Genomic DNA, 19,164 nt, shown 5'->3' on the forward strand with positions numbered 1-19,164 from the left:
AACCAAATGACAAAACATTTTAGTGTCTATCTGCTCATTAATCATTGCCAAACAACGTGTAGAAATATAGTGGCATAAAACATAGAATTAAAAAAACTAAATGAAATAACAACTTATCCAAATATTAAATAAAATGCAGCCGAGACAAAGGAATTAAAATGGTAAATGGAAGAAAGATAGATAACCAGATAAGAAATTAGATAAGCTAATATACCATGTGAAGGGTGAAATAATGTGTTCTGAGACTTTTATTTCATTTTCTTTTATGAAAATCTTGAAATGTTGACGAGTTCTGATAGCCTTATGTCCTCAGTTTGTTTCAAAGGTGAAACATAGACATGTAACCCTCATCTTACCAACTGGGGTACCCGCAGAAACCAAGTTTAATTTTTGTCAAATCTCACAGGTGCTTTATTCATCGTTCAGATTTGTTTTCATATCTTTGTCAATCAATTTGTTACAAATGACTTAATATCATTACTTATCATAAATATCAAAATAAATCAAAAAGTGTCAAAGTTTGAATGACTGTGGGATTATTTCAATTATTTTATTTTGTTTATTTAAAAATGACCCAGAGGCCCGTTCCAGGTAGGAGGTTTAACAAACTCTGAGTCTAACCCTGATGTCTGAGTTGATTTACCCTGAGATGGGAAACTCTGAGTTTTCGGTTCCAGAACAGCTGATTTGAGTTGGTTCAATCAACTCGGAGTAGGTTCACTCCAAGGGGGTAAGCTTCGCTTCAGAACTCGAGCCATCATGGCGCCATTTTGTTGCTAACTGGCCATCCCCTCCTGTTAGCATTCCGCTTACCGCCATTTTTTTTTTACGTCACTTGACTGAGAATAACTTTACATCCGAAGCGTTTAAAGACTCGATTTGTCCATTGTTTAGTTCTAAAGAAACACAACAATGTATAAAAGGCTCCATTACCTTGTATCTGACATTATGGCTCCGTAGCAGACGTTTTTGTAAAAATAGGCTAACAATTGTGTCATAACCAAGTGACTTACTGTCGCACAGTAGAGGAATTACCGTATAGTACAGGAGAAGGTCGCAGGCAGTTTCGACTTGCGTTAGCTGTTTAGGTTTAATTACTAATGTTAACTAGCATGTTAGTTAGCAATGATTAGCCTGTGCTTATGTTATCTCCTTACATATACACTCTCCGTCTCTGTAAGATTGGGAATGATTGAGATTTCTCTTGGCACAGCTACCTGGGGTCCGTTCCAGGTAGAAGGTTTAACAAACTCTGAGTCTAACCCTGATGTCTGAGTTGATTTAACCTGAGATGGGAAACTCAGAGTTTTCGGTTCCAGAACAGCTGATATGAGTTGGTTCAATCAACTCGGAGTATGTTCGCTCAGGGTTACGCGCGTGCACAAAAGGCAGTATGAATGGAGCCATGATTCTACGATTCACCATGGTAACAACCACAAACAAACGGGTCGGCGGAAATACTCATGCACACAAACAGCGAGTTTGAACCTGGTTTGAACATGCATTTCGTTAAAAAAGCAAGACAGCGGCTATGTCAATGGGCTGATGCTGCAAAAGACAATTAGTGTGGGAGAAAATTGCTGCTTGAGTCAATGCGTACGCATTAACAGTGTATTAATTTCATATTTAATCACAGTAAACATAATATTACTGGTGAAAACTGGAATTGTATTATAATTTCATTCAGGTGCAATCCTGTGGGCGAAACAGTAAACTATACTAATCCCATTCTGAGGCTGCAGCACCATGATCATTTACAGAACTATAATGTATAATCATTTATTTCTTTTTTATGGCTCTCACTGGTTTGTTTCCAGGGAACACTACAAAGACGTTTCAAAAACATTTCAGAGCGAGTCACACTTTTCTGACGGCTCTACAGTGGCTTATTTAGCCTACTATTAGGCTACAGTATGATCCGCTACACTGTTATAAAGAAAACTGCCGTTTGCAAAAAACGTAATGGACACAAAGAATCTGCTGGGATGTTAATGCCTGTTGACGATGGTGGATGTTAGTGATATGAGGACGGATAAGGTATCTACATATCTAATGGACTGTGATAAAAAAATACCTCTCAAATTGGTTATGTGGAAATGAAAATACATCTATAGTCGGGAATCAATACCGATGTAAACTCTCTGTGAATTAATACAGCTTTTTCATCAACGGGATCGTCAACAAAAGGACATGACACGTTTTATAGTCTGCCTAACATAAACCAAATTGTCTTTTTATTCATGCAGATAACAAACTGCATTAAAATGCGCCTGATACAGACTGAATGAATGAATGAGGAAATGAATTCCTCTTAGAGGGAGGAGACTGAGAGAAACTCGAGGTTTCTTGAAGAAAACCTGCTCCCGACCAGGTTAGGTTCACAGGCTCAGTTACCATAGTAACTGACTCTGAGGTTAAGTAGTGATGTGACAACCGGCTCTTTTACGCAAGTCGTTCCAAACGGACGGTTGTTGGTTGGCAAACCGAGTCTATAGAGTCGGTCAACGGTTCACGTGCCTGCGGCTGCGGCACCCGGCTACTCCCGGTCTCGGCAGTAGCCGGGTGCCCGCCCGGTCTGCTCGTGACAGCCTGTAACATTCACTTCTCTAACATTTAACTTAACATAACTAAGATAATGTGTATTTGTATGTGATGCACTTCCCAATCAATAATGTGTGAATTTCCGAACACAATCACCTAAGATGCATCAGAAACAAGGCTTGGTTAATAACTCCAACTTGCCGAGAACCGTTAGACAAACCGTTTGCTTATATACTCGAGCGGTTGTTAACGGTTACATTCGGTCTCGACTCCCGGTCTCGGCACTAGCCGGGTGCCCGCCCGGTCTGCTCGTGACAGCCTGTAACATTCACTTCTCTAACATTTAACTTTAATATCTATCAAGATAACATTACGTGTATTTGTATGTGATATAGGCTTAATACATTCCCCTTGGTAATGTAGCATATGAATTTCCATCAACACAATTCTAAAATGCACGAGATAAAGGCTTCTGCTATCGGTTGATAAGTCAAACTTGCCGAGAACCTAGACACCCGTTTGATTACATAGACTCATGCAGTAGCCTACCCTCGGTTACGGTCCTTCCGGTCTCCTTGTGACAGCCTAGCCTAGCTACCATGTAGCAACATTCACTTCTCTAACATTTAACTTAACATAACTACCAAGATAACATGACGTGTATTTGTATGTGATGTACTGTACTTCCCCATCGATAATGTGTAAATTGCCGTGAACACAATCCTCTAAGATGCACCAGAAACAAGGCTCGGTTAATAACTCAAACTTGCCGAGAACCAAGACACCGCTTGATTACATTAGAGTCGGTTGCACGGTAACATTAGAGTCTAGCGGGCCGACCGGTTGCACGGTTACATTAGACTCGAGCGGCCGACCGGTTGCACGGTTACATTAGACTCGAGCGGGCCGACCGGTTGCACGGTTACATTAGAGTCTAGCGGCCGACCGGTTGCACGGTTACATCATGGGTTACATAGCTCATTTCCTGATTGATTCTACCACCACCACTCCAGTCCAGTGGAGGCGCTAATGAGCTAGATTACAACACACACAGTAGCAGAAGAATACCAGCTACACAACGGCCAACATATATATAATGCCAACGGCCAACGGCCGAATGAAGTAAAAGAAAAAAACAGGAGTGAGTCGGTTCGTATGGCACTCGATTCTCCCGGCTCAGTGACACGAGTCGGGTTAATTAACCGGCTCTTCGGTCAGTTCGTCAACACTAAGGTTAAGTTACCTCTCTTTCTGGAACGGAAAACCCAGAGTTTCCCTCATCTCAGGGTTAACCAACTCAGAGTTTTCACTAAACCTGCTTTCTGGAACGGGCCTCAGAAGACTTCCAACTTTCAGACACGTTGCTCACGTCACATTTACGCTGTCTCTGTCAGTTGGAGGCTGCGCAGTAAAGCTGGCCATCACCGGAAAAGTGCTTCTAATAGCCTTCACTGGTCTCCGTCCAGAGCAACGGGGTCTATTGGTCCATTAATATATATGTCAATGGTTCACTCAGGGTTACGCGCCCTATGAATGGAGCCATGATTCTACGATTCACCATGGTAACAACCACAAACAAACGGGTCGGCGGAAATACTCATGCGCACAAACAGCGAGTTTGAACCTTCTTATACTGTCTATGGTTTGAACATGCATTTCGTTAAAAAAGCAAGACAGCGGCTGCTGCTGCAAAAGAGAGAGAATTGGTGTGGGAGAAAATTGCTGCTCGAGTCAATGCGTACGCATTAACAGTATATTAATTTCATATTTAATCACAGTTAACTTATAATATTAGGCTACTGGTGAAAACTGGAATTGTAGGCTACACCTATCATTTTATTCAGGTGCAATCCTGCGGGCGAAAAAGTAAACTATAGGCTACTATTCCCATTCTGAGGCTGCAGCACCATGATCATTAACAGAACTATAAGTATAATCATTTATTTCTTTTTAATGGCTCTCACTGGTTTGTGTCCAGGGAACACGTTTAAAAAACGTTTCATAGCGATCACACTTTTCTGACGGCTCTACATACAGTAGCCTAGCTTTACTGTGTGATCCGCTGCTGTTATAAAGAAAACTGCCGTTTGCAAAAAACGTAATGCTGAGAGAAAATCGAGGTTTCTTGAAGAAAACCTGCTCCCGACCAGGTTAGGTTCACAGACTCAGTTACCATAGTAACTGACTCTGAGGTGAAGTTACCTCTCTTTCTGGAACGGAAAACCCAGAGTTTCCCTCATCTCAGGGTTAACCAACTCAGAGTTTTCACTAAACCTGCTTTCTGGAACGGGCCTCTGGTTGGTTTTACCATGTAAATATAACACAAATATATACATACAATTACTGAACACTAAATGATACAAGAATAAAAGGATGGTAGATAAGCTTTAATACTAATGTGGATTGGGATTGGGATAAAAGATGCAATGTGTAGGTTATTAAAGAAAAGTATAAACTTAATATGCAAATTAACTGTAACTTTCCTAAAATAATGATAATCTGTTTGTTTTTCAGATGACATTAATTACATAACAATGTTTTCCGAAGAAATAAGTTAATTTTCTTACAGTAATTTATTCATGGGGAACCCAGTCGGTATCCTTATATGTAAAAAATGTTGGTAGGACGAGGGTTAAAGCTGCTTACCTGTAGGTCTTTAACAACACATCCCAAAATAACAGACAAATGGCCAGAGGACCACAGGGATCTAAAAGAACCATAAGTTTAAAACATGTCAGACATCAGAGGTGGAAGAAGTACTGCAATCTTTTACTTAAAGATGCAGTGGGTAACAAGCTAACCAACGCAAAGTGTTGTGCTAATGCTGGGAACAGGCAAATTGTATCTTTATAGTTGTATCCATATGATGTGACAGACTTAAGTCACCAGATTGTTGTTAAATAGCAATACGGAAAGTATCAGTTCTCATATGTTTGCACCAGTGTTGCCAAGTCCGCTTATTATAAGCGACTTTGGGCTTGTTTTTCTGTAAAGTCGCTTACAAATATTGGTAGTCGCGGGTCACGTTTTTTTTTGGGCTTGTTTCTAAAGTGTAGTTGCTTATTTGGGCTTGTTCCCAGCTCCATAATAAGTTGTCAAGCAGATATTTTCTATATGTTATTTAAACATAGGAGTTTGTCTTGCCTGTTCCCTCTGTCCCTCCCCTTTCCCCATACACACAGGAGACAGCAGAGTTTTTTCCCACCCACATCCAGCTTCTAATTGGCTCTGACCCAAGTACTAGCCAATCAGAGGCAGAGCAGGGCAATCTGTTTTTTCTGTTTAGGAAAACGTCAGTGAGTGACGTTTAAATGAAAATATGCGTGAGTCGCGACTGTCTATGGTCGCGACTGATGGTGAATGGACTGTAGGAGAGTTTTTGGAGGAACAAATGCCCGGGACAAAGTGGGCGAAATATGGGAAGAAATATAACAAAGACTGGAAGAAAGAGAAAGGAGTAAAATAATTGATTCAACCTGTCGTGGGTTGAATCAATAATTTCTCCTGTTTTTGGGTTATAGTTATTTAAAAATGGGATCTTCTGCAGTCCCTGCAATAATAAATAAATAATTTGTGAATTCAGGATGAAATCTATTTGTGTGTGCAAATTTTAATTATCAGAGGTTTACTGTGTATATAATGTAGGCTACTTGGTACATCAATCTATATTTGATATCCCATCAGTTTTCCAATGTTAAATAATGTTAAAAGGTGGTTTAACTCCCTCTTGTGGTCATTGTCCAGAAGCTTGGGGGAGAAAAATAAATAAACTACCGTGTGTACAGTTTTGCAAAACTGTGCACAGTTTACCAAGCTGTCCACATGGATGTAAATTGACAATCTGTACCCACAGTTTAAAAGCTGTCCCCATGGATTGTAAAACCATGCACACAGTTTATTTATTTTTCTCTTCCTGGAACCTAGGGTCTCCGTAGAAAAAGTCGCTTGTTTTGGGCTTGTTTTCATAGGCCTGGTTGCTTATTTGTCTCGCAAGATCTGGCAACACTGGTTTGCACCATGGTTGGTGTATTAACTTTCAATACAGATGTTTCCCTCAAACTTTGAACACTGAAAAATGTATGCATGATGAGGTTGGGCTTTACAGCCAGTTACTAACACAGGCAACATGTATTATTTGGTGCAGATACCACAATGTTGAAAAATACAGTTTCTTCAGATTACATTGCAGTAGACCCTATAAAGTTATCCTACAACTGATTTTGATACTGTACTGTATGGATGGTAGCTACAGGACATGCTTTGAATTCATAAGATTTAACAATATGTCATGGTTGTATGTTTCTGTATATGTTCTGTTTCCTGTTTTATTTTGAAGTCTCTGGTTTTCTGTCTTGTCTGGTCTAGTTTTACTTCCTGTCTTTAGTTTTCCCATCCTTGTGATTGTCTTATGTGTTTCACCTGTTGTATCACCTGTGTCTTGTTTGCTTGTTACCTCCTGTATTTAGTCTCTGTCTTTCGCTTGTCTGTTGTCAGGTCATTGTATTTGTTTGGAGTGTCTGCGTGTCATCCACCCTGTTGGTCTTGGTGGTCCTGAAATTTTGCCTGTTCCTGTTTTTGTTGTATTTTGCCTGCTGTTCCAGGACACCTTTTGTTTGTTGGATTTCATTGAAATAAATCCTTGAGCTTACTCGTGTGTCTGCTATCTTGCACTTGGGTCCCACATCCCCTGAAACTCCTGACAGAATGACCTGACCACATTGGAACCAGCAGAGAGGCTTATTTTCCAGTGGGTTCCCAGTTTTTGTTTTGCTGCTCCAAACCAATCTGGACATGGAGCCTGCACATGCTATGTCAGAAGAACTATGTGACTTACTTTTTGACCTGGTGGAGCTGAAGACCTTGTGGAAGGAGGCTACCAGTGAGTACCTTAAGGAGTTAATTTTGTTGGAAGCTCGTGAGAAGGTGTCAAAGAAACCTTGACTTAATTTCTTCGTTTTCTTTCCACTCCAACTCCTCCACCAGCAAATGAGTTGTGTTTTTGTAAGCCTGTTAGCTCCACCAAGGCTCCTAAAGTTTTCGGCCTACTCCAGTGCCAGCTAGCACCCACTAGCTTACCTGCTTCTTGGCCTGCTAGCATTGTGGCTACAGGTTCTCTGTTTTTGACCCCGCCTGCCCCTTTGCCCACTTCGCCCAGTCCTGTCTCTCTACCTGGAGGAAAGCCAGAAACTCATATGACTTTGTTTCAGTATTTTGCCATGTCGGTTACAAAGACTGAGGAGGCCAAAGCAGCCAGCCTTCCAGCTGGAAGGGAAAAGCCTAGTACAGCAACCCCTGACCTCCTGTCTGTCAGCTCATCAGCTACCCATTCAGCAGATATCCCCGACTACAAGCAGTCTTTTGAGGGTACTCTCCTGGCTATATTTCCTGGGAACTGTGGAGGCCACAAGAGGACGTGGGCAATATGGGTCCCAACGCCATTTCCCGCTTCAACCTCTCTTCAGCCCAGAGCCCGTGCTGTCCAGTGAGCCAGAGCCTGAGCTGACCTGTGTACCTGAGCCTGAGCTGACCTGACCTGTGTTCCAGAATCTCCGCTGACGTGCAGTGGCCCAAACCCTTCGCTGACGTGCAGCCGCACAGACCCTCTGCTGACGTGCAGCCGCTCTGAACCTACGTTGACCGTTCGCCCAGAGTCTGCGTCGCCTGACCTCCCAGAGTCTGCGTCGCCTGACCTCCCTGACCTCCCAGAGTCTGCGTCGCCTGACCTCCCAGAGTCTGTCATGGTTGTATGTTTCTGTATATGTTCTGTTTCCTGTTTTATTTTGAAGTCTCTGGTTTTCTGTCTTGTCTGGTCTAGTTTTACTTCCTGTTTCCCACCCTTGTGATTGTCTTATGTGTTTCACCTGTTGTATCACCTGTGTCTTGTTTGCTTGTTACCTCCTTTATTTAGTCTCTGTCTTTCGCTTGTCTGTTGTCAGGTCATTGTATTTGTTTGGAGTGTTTGCGTGTCATCCACCCTGTTGGTCTCGGTGTTCCTGAAGTTTTGCCTGTTCCTGTTTTGGATTCTGCCTGTTCCTGTTTTTGTTGTATTTTGCCTGCTGTTCCAGGACACCTTTTTGTTTGTTGGATTTCATTGAAATAAATCCTTGAGCTTACTTGTGTGTCTGCTATCTTGCACTTGGGTCCCACATCCCCTGAAACTCCTGACACAATACAGTGTTAGGGACAGATCAGAGGGCCAGAGACTTGAAACTTTACTTGGACTTGTGGAAAAAGACTTGAGACTTGACTTGAACTTGCCCCTCAAAGACTTGAGACTTGACTTGGTCTCAAGCTCAAAGATTTAAGACTCAACTTGGACTTCCAAAAAAGGACTTGTGAACATCTGTTTTTTGGGCTATCCCCCTATAGAGCAAAGACGAGAGATATCTTTGATGCGTTCCCATCCGTCCCTGTTCAATGACATGCTGTCTGGCACCAGTGTATTACAACATGACATTGATGTTGGTACTGCACGTCCTATTAAACAGCATTCTTACTATTGTCCTTTAGCCAAAAGAGAGCTGATGAAACAGGAAGCTAAGTACCTGTTGGATAACGGTTTGGCTGTACCCAGCCGTAGTCCTTGGAGCTCACCGTGTTTGCTGGCCCCTAAGCCTGATGGCACCTCACACTTTTGTATGGACTATCGTAAGGTTAACGCAGTCACAGTGCCGGACTCGTTCCCTTTGCCTCGCATGGAGGACTGCATTGATAGTATCGGGCCAGCCGTCATTTCAAAGCTCGACCTATTAAAAGGGTACTGGCAGGTTCCATTGACATCCAGAGAATCAGAGATCTCGGCATTTGTGACCCCAGACAATTTCCTGCAGTACACCGTGATGCCATTTGGGGTCAGAAATGCGCCTGCCACATTTCAGCGTTTGATGAGTCTAGTGCTGGGAAACATTAAGAACTGTAATGTTTACCTCGACGATGTCGTCGTCTACGATTGGGCCAGTCATATAGCTAGCTTGACGGAGGTGTTTCAGCGTCTTGTAGACGCATCCCTGACTCTTAACCTTGCCAAGTGCGAGTTCGGTAAAGCCACGGTTACGTACTTGGGGAAGCAGGTCATCCACGGGCAGGTCAGGCCCGTAAATGCTAAGGTCTCAGCTCAATTGGCCTATCCGGTTTCCACATCACGATGTGAATTGCGGCGTTTCTTGGGCATGGCTGGCTATTACCGGTGTTTTTGCAAAAACTTCTCTGTGGTAGTTCATCCGTTAACGAGTCTGTGCAGCCCTAAGGTTCCTGTTGTGTGGAGTGTTGAGTGTCAACATGCCTTTGAGCAGTGGCGGCGCCAGAGATGTTCTTTTGCCGGTGCTTTGGGGTTGCTGGACGTTTCGGTGAGGGTGCTCTGAAATTTTGAGTTTCCCTTGACACAAATAGGCTAACGTTACACACACTCGCGCAGATGCCCACCCACCCCCGCCGGCGTTTAGGCCTAGTAAGCGAGCGAACGAGAGAGATTGATTTAAAGTTGCCGATACAACAGCACCATAGAACTCTGATTAGCCCACCAAACATATTTCAAATACCAGCCAACAAGCCGGGTTCAAACAATCATTACTGCAGCTCTCATACAGTGGCTCAGAAGAGTAATGCAGCAGGCCAAATACACCACACATAGCCAAGCACACACATAAAAACACACGCGCATGTATCCTCACACAGTTTTCACACTTGCACGTATGGTCAAAATACTGTAGTCATATCTGTAGTGACTTAATAGATCTAAATAAGCTACTGAGGGCGAACAAGTTTTCTGGGCTAAAAATAAACCGATTATATACCGATAACTTTAGATTCGGTGATCCATTTATTCACATTTCTGTAAAATACATGTTTACTGTAATGCTCTTCTACGAGACAGAGATAAGAGTAAAGTTCTTGCATGGACCCCCTATCAGCTGACTCACCCACTGTGGCCTGGCTGTGCGATCCCCTGGTCTAATGTCATGTACAGCAGGGTGACGTTAAGCATCCTCAGCAGCAATCACGGCCGCGGTCAGCTCATCTTCCTCCGGCTGCTTTTCTTCGTCCCGGTCGGTGACAAGTTCACCATATCTCTCAGTCTCATTTACAGATTTTGATAAAGTCTCCACACCTTGACGTTGAGGGAGTAAAAACTATCCATTGCTAGCGTTAGACTCACTTCTCTAATCCTAACGGCTCCAAATATTGAGCTCTTCTTCTTCTGTGAGAATACGTTACTGCGGAAGTAAGGTCAAAAGTTCAATGTGGCCGAATACGATCACCTGTGTTTTTTAGCCTAAAAATAATTGTTTGTTTTATTAATGTATTTAGTCATTTTTCAAATATAAATTATACTATTTACATATTAACGATTTTTTATTAATTTATAAATCAACCACAGCAATTTCCTGGGGGTGCTAAGGGGGTGCTATGGTAAACCTAGGGGTAGCTACAGCACACTCTAGCCTCTCCCTGGCGCCGCCGCTGCCTTTGAGGCAGCTAAGTCTCTTCTCTGCAGTGCACCTGTCCTGGCGGCGCCCGACTTCTCTCGCCCTTTTAAGCTGGAGGTTGATGCCAGTGCTTCAGGAGCCGGTGCTGTGCTGTTGCAAGAAGGGGACGGTGACGTGTGTCATCCCGTGTGTTACTTCTCGGTCAAGTTCAAACACCATCAACTGAACTACTCCACTATTGAAAAGGAGACCCTGGCTATGCTACTCGCACTTCAACATTTTGATGTGTATGTTGGTGCCAGTTCTTCTCCCGTGATTGTATATACAGACATAACCCTCTTGTCTTCCTAACACAGATGTACAACCACAACCAGCGACTGATGCGTTGAGCCCTGTTGGCGCAGGGTTTCAACCTTGAGATCAAGCACAAGAAGGGCACTGACAATGTGGTGGCTGATGCCCTGTCCCGCGGGTGAGCAGAAACGATCCTGGTGTGTTGTGCGTTTTGTTGGTGATCGTTTGACTGCTTGATGTTACAGCGGTTAGGTGGCAGACTGTTAGTTTGCACTTATGGAGGGGATGGTGTTACGTGTGTGTTTTCCCTCTGCTCTCTTGTGTCCTGATCTAGGTACTGCCCCCTTCGCCAGTCAGGTCAGGCACACCTGCAGCACTTCAGTAATCACGGGGACTGATATGTAAGCTGCAAGGAGGAGCAGACGGCCCACGGGGCCGGTGGGCCAGGTGGTCAAGCTGTTACGAGCTGTGTTGTGGCCTACGTGATCCAGTGCTGTGTAGTGTTCTTTGATTTGTCATCGCTCCCATAGCGGAGGGATAGCGTTAGGCTAGTTGTTGGAGTCGAGTCTTGTTTTGTTTAGTTCGACCGGTTGTTTTTCACTGTCTTTCCTTCTTTCATTTAGGGTGGTTGTTTTGTGTTATCAGCGGGCTTTACGTTTCAATAAATAGTATAATGTTACGGGTCGTTCTGTTTTTCTTTCTTTCTTTGTTGTTGCTCCCCTTTTCCCCTGGGCTTTACTATGGGGACGTAACAACATCTCTGTTGAAAAGAGAGCTGAGCCAGAAGGCAAAGCTCTTGATCTACTGGTCAGTTTTCATTCCTACCCTCACCTATGGTCATGAAGGCTGGGTCAAGACCAAGATGTCATGACAAAGATGGATGGATGGATGATTTCAATTGTCATCTGTAACTCAGATGTAATATACTGTGACCACGCAGGCATGTCATTTATGTTGATTTAGATCACCAAATATTAATACATAACTTTGCCTCAGTTACTACTAAGTTATTATTGCTAGCGTGATAACGTTATGGTCCTGTCCTACCGCAATTTATACCTGACCAAAACACACTTTTTACCTGTATGCTGTCGGTCGCATTATCATTGTCTTATCGTGTATTTTGTCAAACTATGAGTAACTTTGTTAAGAGTTCAGTTGCTAGTCATGACATTTTTGGAAGTACAGAAATCATGTGTTTGTATTGCAAGTAACTGAATGCCCTTCTGTATTTGGCCTGTCTTGCTCCCCTGACGTGGTCACTCACAACATTGGGCATTTTTTAGAGGCCCATTTACGATATAGAAAGGAAAATATACACTGGAATATTTCCGTAAGGGCCTTTCACATATTGACAAACGTTGATAATAATATGTCATTCAAGATAGCATATTCGTCCCATAGGGTTACAATGTAGAATCATCTGACGATGGTATCTAATATGGCGCCCATGATTTGAGTTGGCCAAACTCTCTAATATACAGCTCTGCTTTTAAACTCATTATAGTGCCACCTAGTGGTCCACATGTGTAATTTTTTGGTTTGTCAGGTATATAAGGCATTGTACATCTACCCTGTAAATTTGAAGTTGCTCACGTTGCTCATGCACACGAAGTGAATCCAAACGTGGTTCCAATAGGCCAGGCCCATTTTGACAAATCAGTACACCATTGTAGGCGTGGCCTCAGGAGTGGCCCTAGATGGTACTATCCGAGATTTTGTAAAAGATTAATGAGCCCTTCATGAGATATAAACTTTTTGTACTTGTACTGCTCCTAGTGGACAATCTTCGCAAAATTTGTTGGCGACCCTCAGAGTGTCATGCCAAACAGGAATCTAAAGTTTTGCCTTGATAGCATTTAATTTGGCAGAGAAATGCAAAAGTTTGTGTTTCCGTAGTTTCCTACAGAAATTTGTTCGTACGTAATTTGCAAATTTTTTAATTGATAAAAATAATTTTGATAACTTTTTGTCAGGTCGGTCTGGGGATGCCATGTGCCAAGTTTTGTACATATTTGATGCACAGCCTAGGAGGAGTTTCCTATATATTGCGATATTTCAGGTATAAAAGTCTAGGCGGAAAAGGGTGTGGCTTTTCTCAGGCGATTCAGCTGAATTCAGGGAACGCTTGGATAAGACTTTTAAATGTGCAATATATGGTATTGGAGTTATAGGCCAAAACGCATTGTTCTGCTTTATCGCCACCTAGTGGAAGAAGTGTGTCAATTTTTGTGTCCATGAGGGTTCTGGACCAGTCCTGAAAATTGCACCACGCTACCATGCCCGGGTTAGGCTGTAGCAACACTTTTAGTAGCGGAAAAATAATAAAAAAATGCTGATACTGGGATCCACGTTGCCTTGGATCCCAGCCCCATCGGGCTTGGACCCCTAATAAAGACTATTTAGCTATTACATGGTTTGTTTAACGCACCCATCTGGACATTTTCAAATTCCAAATTTAGTCTGATTGACTAAACTGACTGATTTTAGATTAGACAATTTTGAGATACTTGTACTTCAGTATTTCCATTTAATGCTACTTTGTACTTATACTCCAGCCAATATTGTACTTTTTACTCCATTACATTGATTTGATAATATAAGTTACTTTCTAGATTCAGATTATTAATACAAAATATAAATCAACTTTACGATTCTGTAATGCATGATTCTGCATAATGGATAGTTTTACGTTTGATACTTAACATATGTTTATGCTAATACTTCTGTACATTTACTTAAGTACAATTTTGAATGCAGGGCTTTTTCTTGTAACAGAGTATTTCTACACTGTAGTATTTACTTAGGCTAAGCAAAAAATCTGAGCACTTCTTCCACCACTGCTGAATTGTGTATTTTATTTAATTATTTTGATGGATTACATAGATTAACATTACATTTAATTTACTATCTGTGTATGCTATTCTGTTCTATTACTCTATGTACCTACTCTGCTACCATCAGTAATCAGTTCAAATCTGCCAACCCACAATGAGTTTCCACAAATACAAACAGGAAGGAAGAAAATCTGACGTCAGCCCTCAAAAGTGAAAACTAAAGGGAAACAGTGTCACAGCAACATTTAGATTCCAGACAGCAGGTCAGCCCGAGAAGCGCAGGTATGAGGCTTTTATCTCACACCGACTTTTTCTTCCTCATCCCAACTTTTAACCATTCATTAATTTTGATGTCTTTGTCAAGTCACAACAAAATGATTTTGTATGTAGTTTTAGATTAAAGATATACAACCAGAATATCTGGTGAAAGTTTGTTCTATTCAAGAGTCTGTAAATACAGATTCTGTCACATAAAATGCAGTTGACAGAGCTTAATCTTACGATATTGCGATGATTTTAGAGAGCTCATTTAAGGATTTGGTAATTATTTTCTTATTTCTTTTTCTTATGTCTTTTTGTCAAATGCCTTCCCCATAGACTTGTGACTCATTGTGAAAAAGGAGTTCTTTATTCCGTACTGCAGAATCAAAAGGTCAAACCTACTGTTTCAAACCTTTTAGGTGATTTAACTTTGATACTGAAATTAAAACACAAAATTTGAAGCATATGAAATTATTGAATGCATTTCTACATTTTTAAACATATAGCACATGACAAAGTTTGACCTCTTTTTGTCTTTCAGAACGGTCACGACTGAGTTGACAAACTTGACAATGGCACACAACAAATTCTTTATCGTTGTCCTATTTTTTCTGTGCAGTAAGTACATTTTCATAGCTTTGCTCTCCTGTCACACATATATTATGGTGGTCTTATACAGGAAAATGAAACCACAGACATTTTGCTCAACGGAAACTGACAGAGGTGTTGATGTATGGCATCAGTAGCAAAAAAACGGCAGAATCTCTCATGTTTTCATGTTTGTTTCTTTTCTTTCTCTAAGACCTGGCTGTGGCGCTCACAGGTACCTACAATAAAAAGAAGACACACAAAACTTTGAAATTACATTTTTATAAATGTTACAATTTAGAAAAACAAGCAACACAAAAGCATACCCAGAGGACTATATCTGATGAATAATTTTTTCCACTCAGCCTTATAGTTCATCTTCCATCCCACTCTTTTCTGTCTGTCTGTCTGTGTTTGCCAGAGAGCAATGTGTCCTGCTACAGGGTCGAACCGGGGACAATAGCAGGCATCATCTGTGCAGATATGCTGCTGACCCTTATCATTGTCATTGTTACCTACCGATGTGCCAGTTTAAGGCGTCAGAAGATAGAAAATGGTGAGGCTATGTGGCTGAAATGAGTGATGTTTTTGTTGTGTTTATATCTTCAATGTCATGTGATAGAGTGATGAAAAGGTTTGTGAGGGGCCGGCCTTTCAGATCTGCTCGTGTCTTTCCATACTACTGTTTAATTATGATGCACACATTTTTCTCCTGTTGTTAAAAACTAAACTCTCTCTTTTTGTGTGTGTGTGTGTGTGTGTGTGTGTGTGTGTGTGTGTGTCTCTTCTCATCTCTTCACAGCTAACAAAGTGTATATGAATGTACGGGCCAACTGCAAAAGCTAATCTAAAGATGGTGCAGTACATTATGAAATTATGTTCATTTTTTAAGATCCTGTTTTGTAAAAAAACGCCATTACAAAATTGTATAACATTTTTTTTTTACATTAAACCTTTGTTCCAATAAACACAAGTAGAATGTCTTGCACATGTTACATTTCTGCTTAGCCTTACAAGGTGTGCTTGTGGTCTCCATCTATCCGCTTGGAGTTATTTTGCAAAACCTAATAAACAAAAGGTGTGTCAGACTGTTTAAACTAAATCATGTTCACCAACCTCGTAAATAAAATATCTCTGAATGCTTTCAAGGTTCATGTAATGTTGGCACTGTAACACCACCATACAGCACCCTCTGCAGTTGACTTTCGGTAGCACAATGCTGTATTTCAATAGGCCCTAAAGATTTTATGTGGAAATATTTTCATTATGAAAGGCTGCATTGATATGAGTGATTTCCAAAAATAGAAGACGGACCCAGTCATTTTACATGGATGTTTTACAGTGTAGCATCTGACAAACCTCTGAGTTGATTATGTATTAAAATAAATGTTGATTAATTTTCAGCTTTAGCATATTAATGAAAAAAAAAACATGTATAGAAGATTTTTGTTAAATTCATTCAATAGATACTATTTTTGTGCATCTGTATGTGTTTGATTGGTTTACATGCTTGTTTTCTAGGTGGGTTATCTCAAGTTTTTCCTTTTTTTCCCCTCACAAATACTTCTTCTAATCTATTTTATCACGGAGGTGTCATTTGAGCAGTGTGACCTGATTATATTTGGGGCCGATGATGTTAAATCTCGCTGTGTGTTGAGGTGATACTGTGGTTTAAACGGCTGTCTGCCGTTTCAGTCACAAAGAACATGTTGACCAAACCCAATTCCATATCTTTGTAATATCTGTCTGATTAGCTCCTCTATAGGTGCACTGTGTTGTTTCAGTTTATGCAGCGGAAACACTTTTGGATAAATAACCCCATGGGATTTTTCAAGAGAAATTGGATTGGAAGGTTTATAGCTAAACTGTCTCTTTCTTACTTTCACAAAATGTAGGAAGTTGTTGCAGTGCAGTTTGTGCATGAGGAATCTCCCTTAGCTTGTAATTGTTTAGAGTTGACTATTGGACTTAAGGGCAGCGGTAAATAAAATGTTATTTATCAATGTTAAAGATGGACCAGGTCAGCACTTTATTTGAAGGACCACAAACATGATGAAGTAATGAAGAAGTGTTTACTTAATTATGATCACAACACTACAATTCCGTTTTTTCTTTAACTACAGATTAAGCACTGAAGAACACATGAACATCATTAATCAATCAGAAATAATGATGATTGAAATAACTTAACTGATGCATTAAATAACATATTGTTTCTGCATTAAGTCATGCATGAGATATTATTAATCCTTGTACATTACTGATGAAATGAATTCTGGCTTTTTCATGCATAAAGTCATGCATGAATTCATGGTAATTCATGTACCCTTATTAATAATTTTTTTATTACATGTAACTTTTCACATTCATTTATTTTGTATTTTCTAAGGTATCAGTGTGTTGAACACTTCGCTATATTAATAAATAAATTGTTATTCTCGTTGTGTGCTCAGTACATGCTGTACACATGCATGCATTATATATATGTATTGTAGGTATTTAATATATTCATAAATAATAATAATAATAATAATAATAATAGGCTACATATAAATATTTAATAATTTGTATTTGAACATTATGAAACAAAAGTCTTCTTGAGAAAAACAATAAAAGTGTGCTTTCATTTCACTGACAGGACATCAGCATTAGAGATAAACCTGCGGTTGTACAATAGCTCACAGACTAGGTAGAAGTGACTGTGGCCAACCGCCCTCTCTAAACCACAGGTCATGAGGAAATGCTCTGTTTGGAGATACGAAAGCATGCATTTCAGCAGAAACAGAAATGAACCTGACCTTATACGGCTCCTTATCTTGGCATTCACTTGGACGCGTTAATTTACAGAATGAATTGTACTCTTACAAAGCCAAAAAGAAGGCCTGAATCCTCATGACCAAATGTGACAGACCAGAAGAATTTCTGTTTATATGAGACCTGTAACCCTCACATGAATGTGACATTACAGAGAAGAAACAGACACACCAGCTTCCTCTTCTCTCAGTGGACTTCCTCCTCGTCCTCCTCCTCACAGTCACATACTGACAACCCTCACACCACTGCCAGTATCGTCTGTGGACAGCTCTTCATCTGTGAAGTGTGAACCCTCCTACATCGCTTTCAACATCTTGTTTATGGGTGCGACGACAAAGCCATTTGAAAGAGAACAGAAGGACCAGTGGCCCTCAACCTCTCTCTTATTTCCTCCTTTGCCAAAAACCAACACAAAGAAGATGTCTGACGCTCTTTGTATTGTGGGTTCATTGTTTGGTGAGAGGTATTCTATACTGTATGTGTTTTGACAGTAAATGATCTAGGCACTCTCTTAACTGTTGTTACTATCTGAGGTGTTAATAACGCTCTGTCTTTCAGGGTCGGCAGAAGGACCGCAAGGTATAGCTTTCTTAAACCTTTTTCCTCCTGTGATGCTGGAATATGATATTGTGTGTTCTAATTTTGTGTTACTGACACTGTCTTCATTCGTTCACAGACTGTGGTTTTTGCTACCTGATAAATATGGCGTCTGTCATGGGCATTATTGCCTCTGATATCCTCCTGACCATCTTCATCACTATTTCTGTGTTCTGCTTTGCAAGTCACCACAAGAGAAGGAGGGAATGGGATTCTCGTGATGGTGAGCAATAACTTTGAGTGTATTGCTGCTAATTTGTGAGCATGCTTTGTGGTAATATGGCAGGTGGGGCAGTAACTTGACACTTTTTAACAGGTAAAAGAAATCTGCCATCTTCAGTATCAAAGAAAATGGCAACAGAGGTCACAGAATCTCCCTATCAGGTAAAGCAAAACTATATTGCTATTATTCAAGATTCAAAGATACTAAATATGAAAATTGTTTTAAGTTATATATTATTTGTGTTTCCAAGATTAATTGTTTTGATATTTTTGTAGGAGTTACATGGAGTCCAATCAGATGTGTACAGTGAGCTTCGGCACTTTAGGAAGTGAAAGAATGGAACTTCAAAAAAATCCAACAAGTCTGAAAGCTATAACTGGTCAACACCACACACTCTTCTACACACTTCTTGTTTTGCCACTTATACTGCTGAAGCATTATAGGTAATAAAATACGTTATAAACATATGTATATTTGCATGTAAGTGATTTATTAAGTACTGTGTTGTGCTGAATGTGATGTTCTCTGCATCACATTCCTGTTTTTTGTAAACCTTAAGCTGTCTTCAAATATGTATTTCTAT

At 40.8% G+C, this 19,164-nt stretch overlaps 2 protein-coding genes across 4 annotated transcripts; both read left to right on the plus strand.

Annotated features, from left to right (window-relative positions):
• The first annotated feature begins 14,320 nt into the window (after positions 1-14,320).
• On the plus strand, positions 14,321-16,344 carry hcst (hematopoietic cell signal transducer). 3 transcript variants are annotated; one of them, XM_039804865.1, is made up of 6 exons: positions 14,321-14,380; positions 14,696-14,778; positions 14,901-14,977; positions 15,162-15,182; positions 15,369-15,503; positions 15,750-16,344. In XM_039804865.1, the coding sequence occupies exons 3-6, from the start codon at positions 14,932-14,934 to the stop codon at positions 15,791-15,793; spliced, it is 246 nt and encodes an 81-aa protein (XP_039660799.1). In that variant the 5' UTR covers positions 14,321-14,380; positions 14,696-14,778; positions 14,901-14,931; the 3' UTR covers positions 15,794-16,344. The 3 variants fall into 3 exon arrangements, with proteins under 3 accessions (XP_039660799.1, XP_039660801.1, XP_039660800.1); XM_039804867.1 differs by having other exon boundaries at positions 14,342-14,380; positions 14,696-14,750; XM_039804866.1 differs by lacking the exon at positions 14,696-14,778 and having other exon boundaries at positions 14,343-14,380.
• A 1,372-nt stretch (positions 16,345-17,716) lies between these two features.
• Positions 17,717-19,048, plus strand: LOC120562651 (transmembrane immune signaling adaptor TYROBP). Its single transcript, XM_039806478.1, has 5 exons — positions 17,717-18,217; positions 18,320-18,340; positions 18,438-18,581; positions 18,675-18,742; positions 18,857-19,048. The coding sequence occupies exons 1-5, from the start codon at positions 18,082-18,084 to the stop codon at positions 18,911-18,913; spliced, it is 426 nt and encodes a 141-aa protein (XP_039662412.1). The 5' UTR covers positions 17,717-18,081; the 3' UTR covers positions 18,914-19,048.
• Positions 19,049-19,164: the final 116 nt, after the last annotated feature.

Source organism: Perca fluviatilis, chromosome 7 (genome assembly GCF_010015445.1).
Source record: "Perca fluviatilis chromosome 7, GENO_Pfluv_1.0, whole genome shotgun sequence".
Taxonomy (NCBI): domain Eukaryota; kingdom Metazoa; phylum Chordata; class Actinopteri; order Perciformes; family Percidae; genus Perca; species Perca fluviatilis.

Excerpts from the sequence above, each read along its gene's own strand:
- hcst (XM_039804865.1), top strand. The coding sequence starts at position 14,932 with ATGGCACACAACAAATTCTTTATCGTTGTCCTATTTTTTCTGTGCA. Across the intron at positions 15,183-15,368 it reads CCTGGCTGTGGCGCTCACAG|AGAGCAATGTGTCCTGCTAC; the intron begins GTACCTACAATA and ends TGTGTTTGCCAG. Across the intron at positions 15,504-15,749 it reads GCGTCAGAAGATAGAAAATG|CTAACAAAGTGTATATGAAT; the intron begins GTGAGGCTATGT and ends ATCTCTTCACAG.
- LOC120562651 (XM_039806478.1), top strand. The coding sequence starts at position 18,082 with ATGGGTGCGACGACAAAGCCATTTGAAAGAGAACAGAAGGACCAGTGG. Across the intron at positions 18,218-18,319 it reads TATTGTGGGTTCATTGTTTG|GGTCGGCAGAAGGACCGCAA; the intron begins GTGAGAGGTATT and ends TCTGTCTTTCAG. Across the intron at positions 18,341-18,437 it reads GTCGGCAGAAGGACCGCAAG|ACTGTGGTTTTTGCTACCTG; the intron begins GTATAGCTTTCT and ends ATTCGTTCACAG.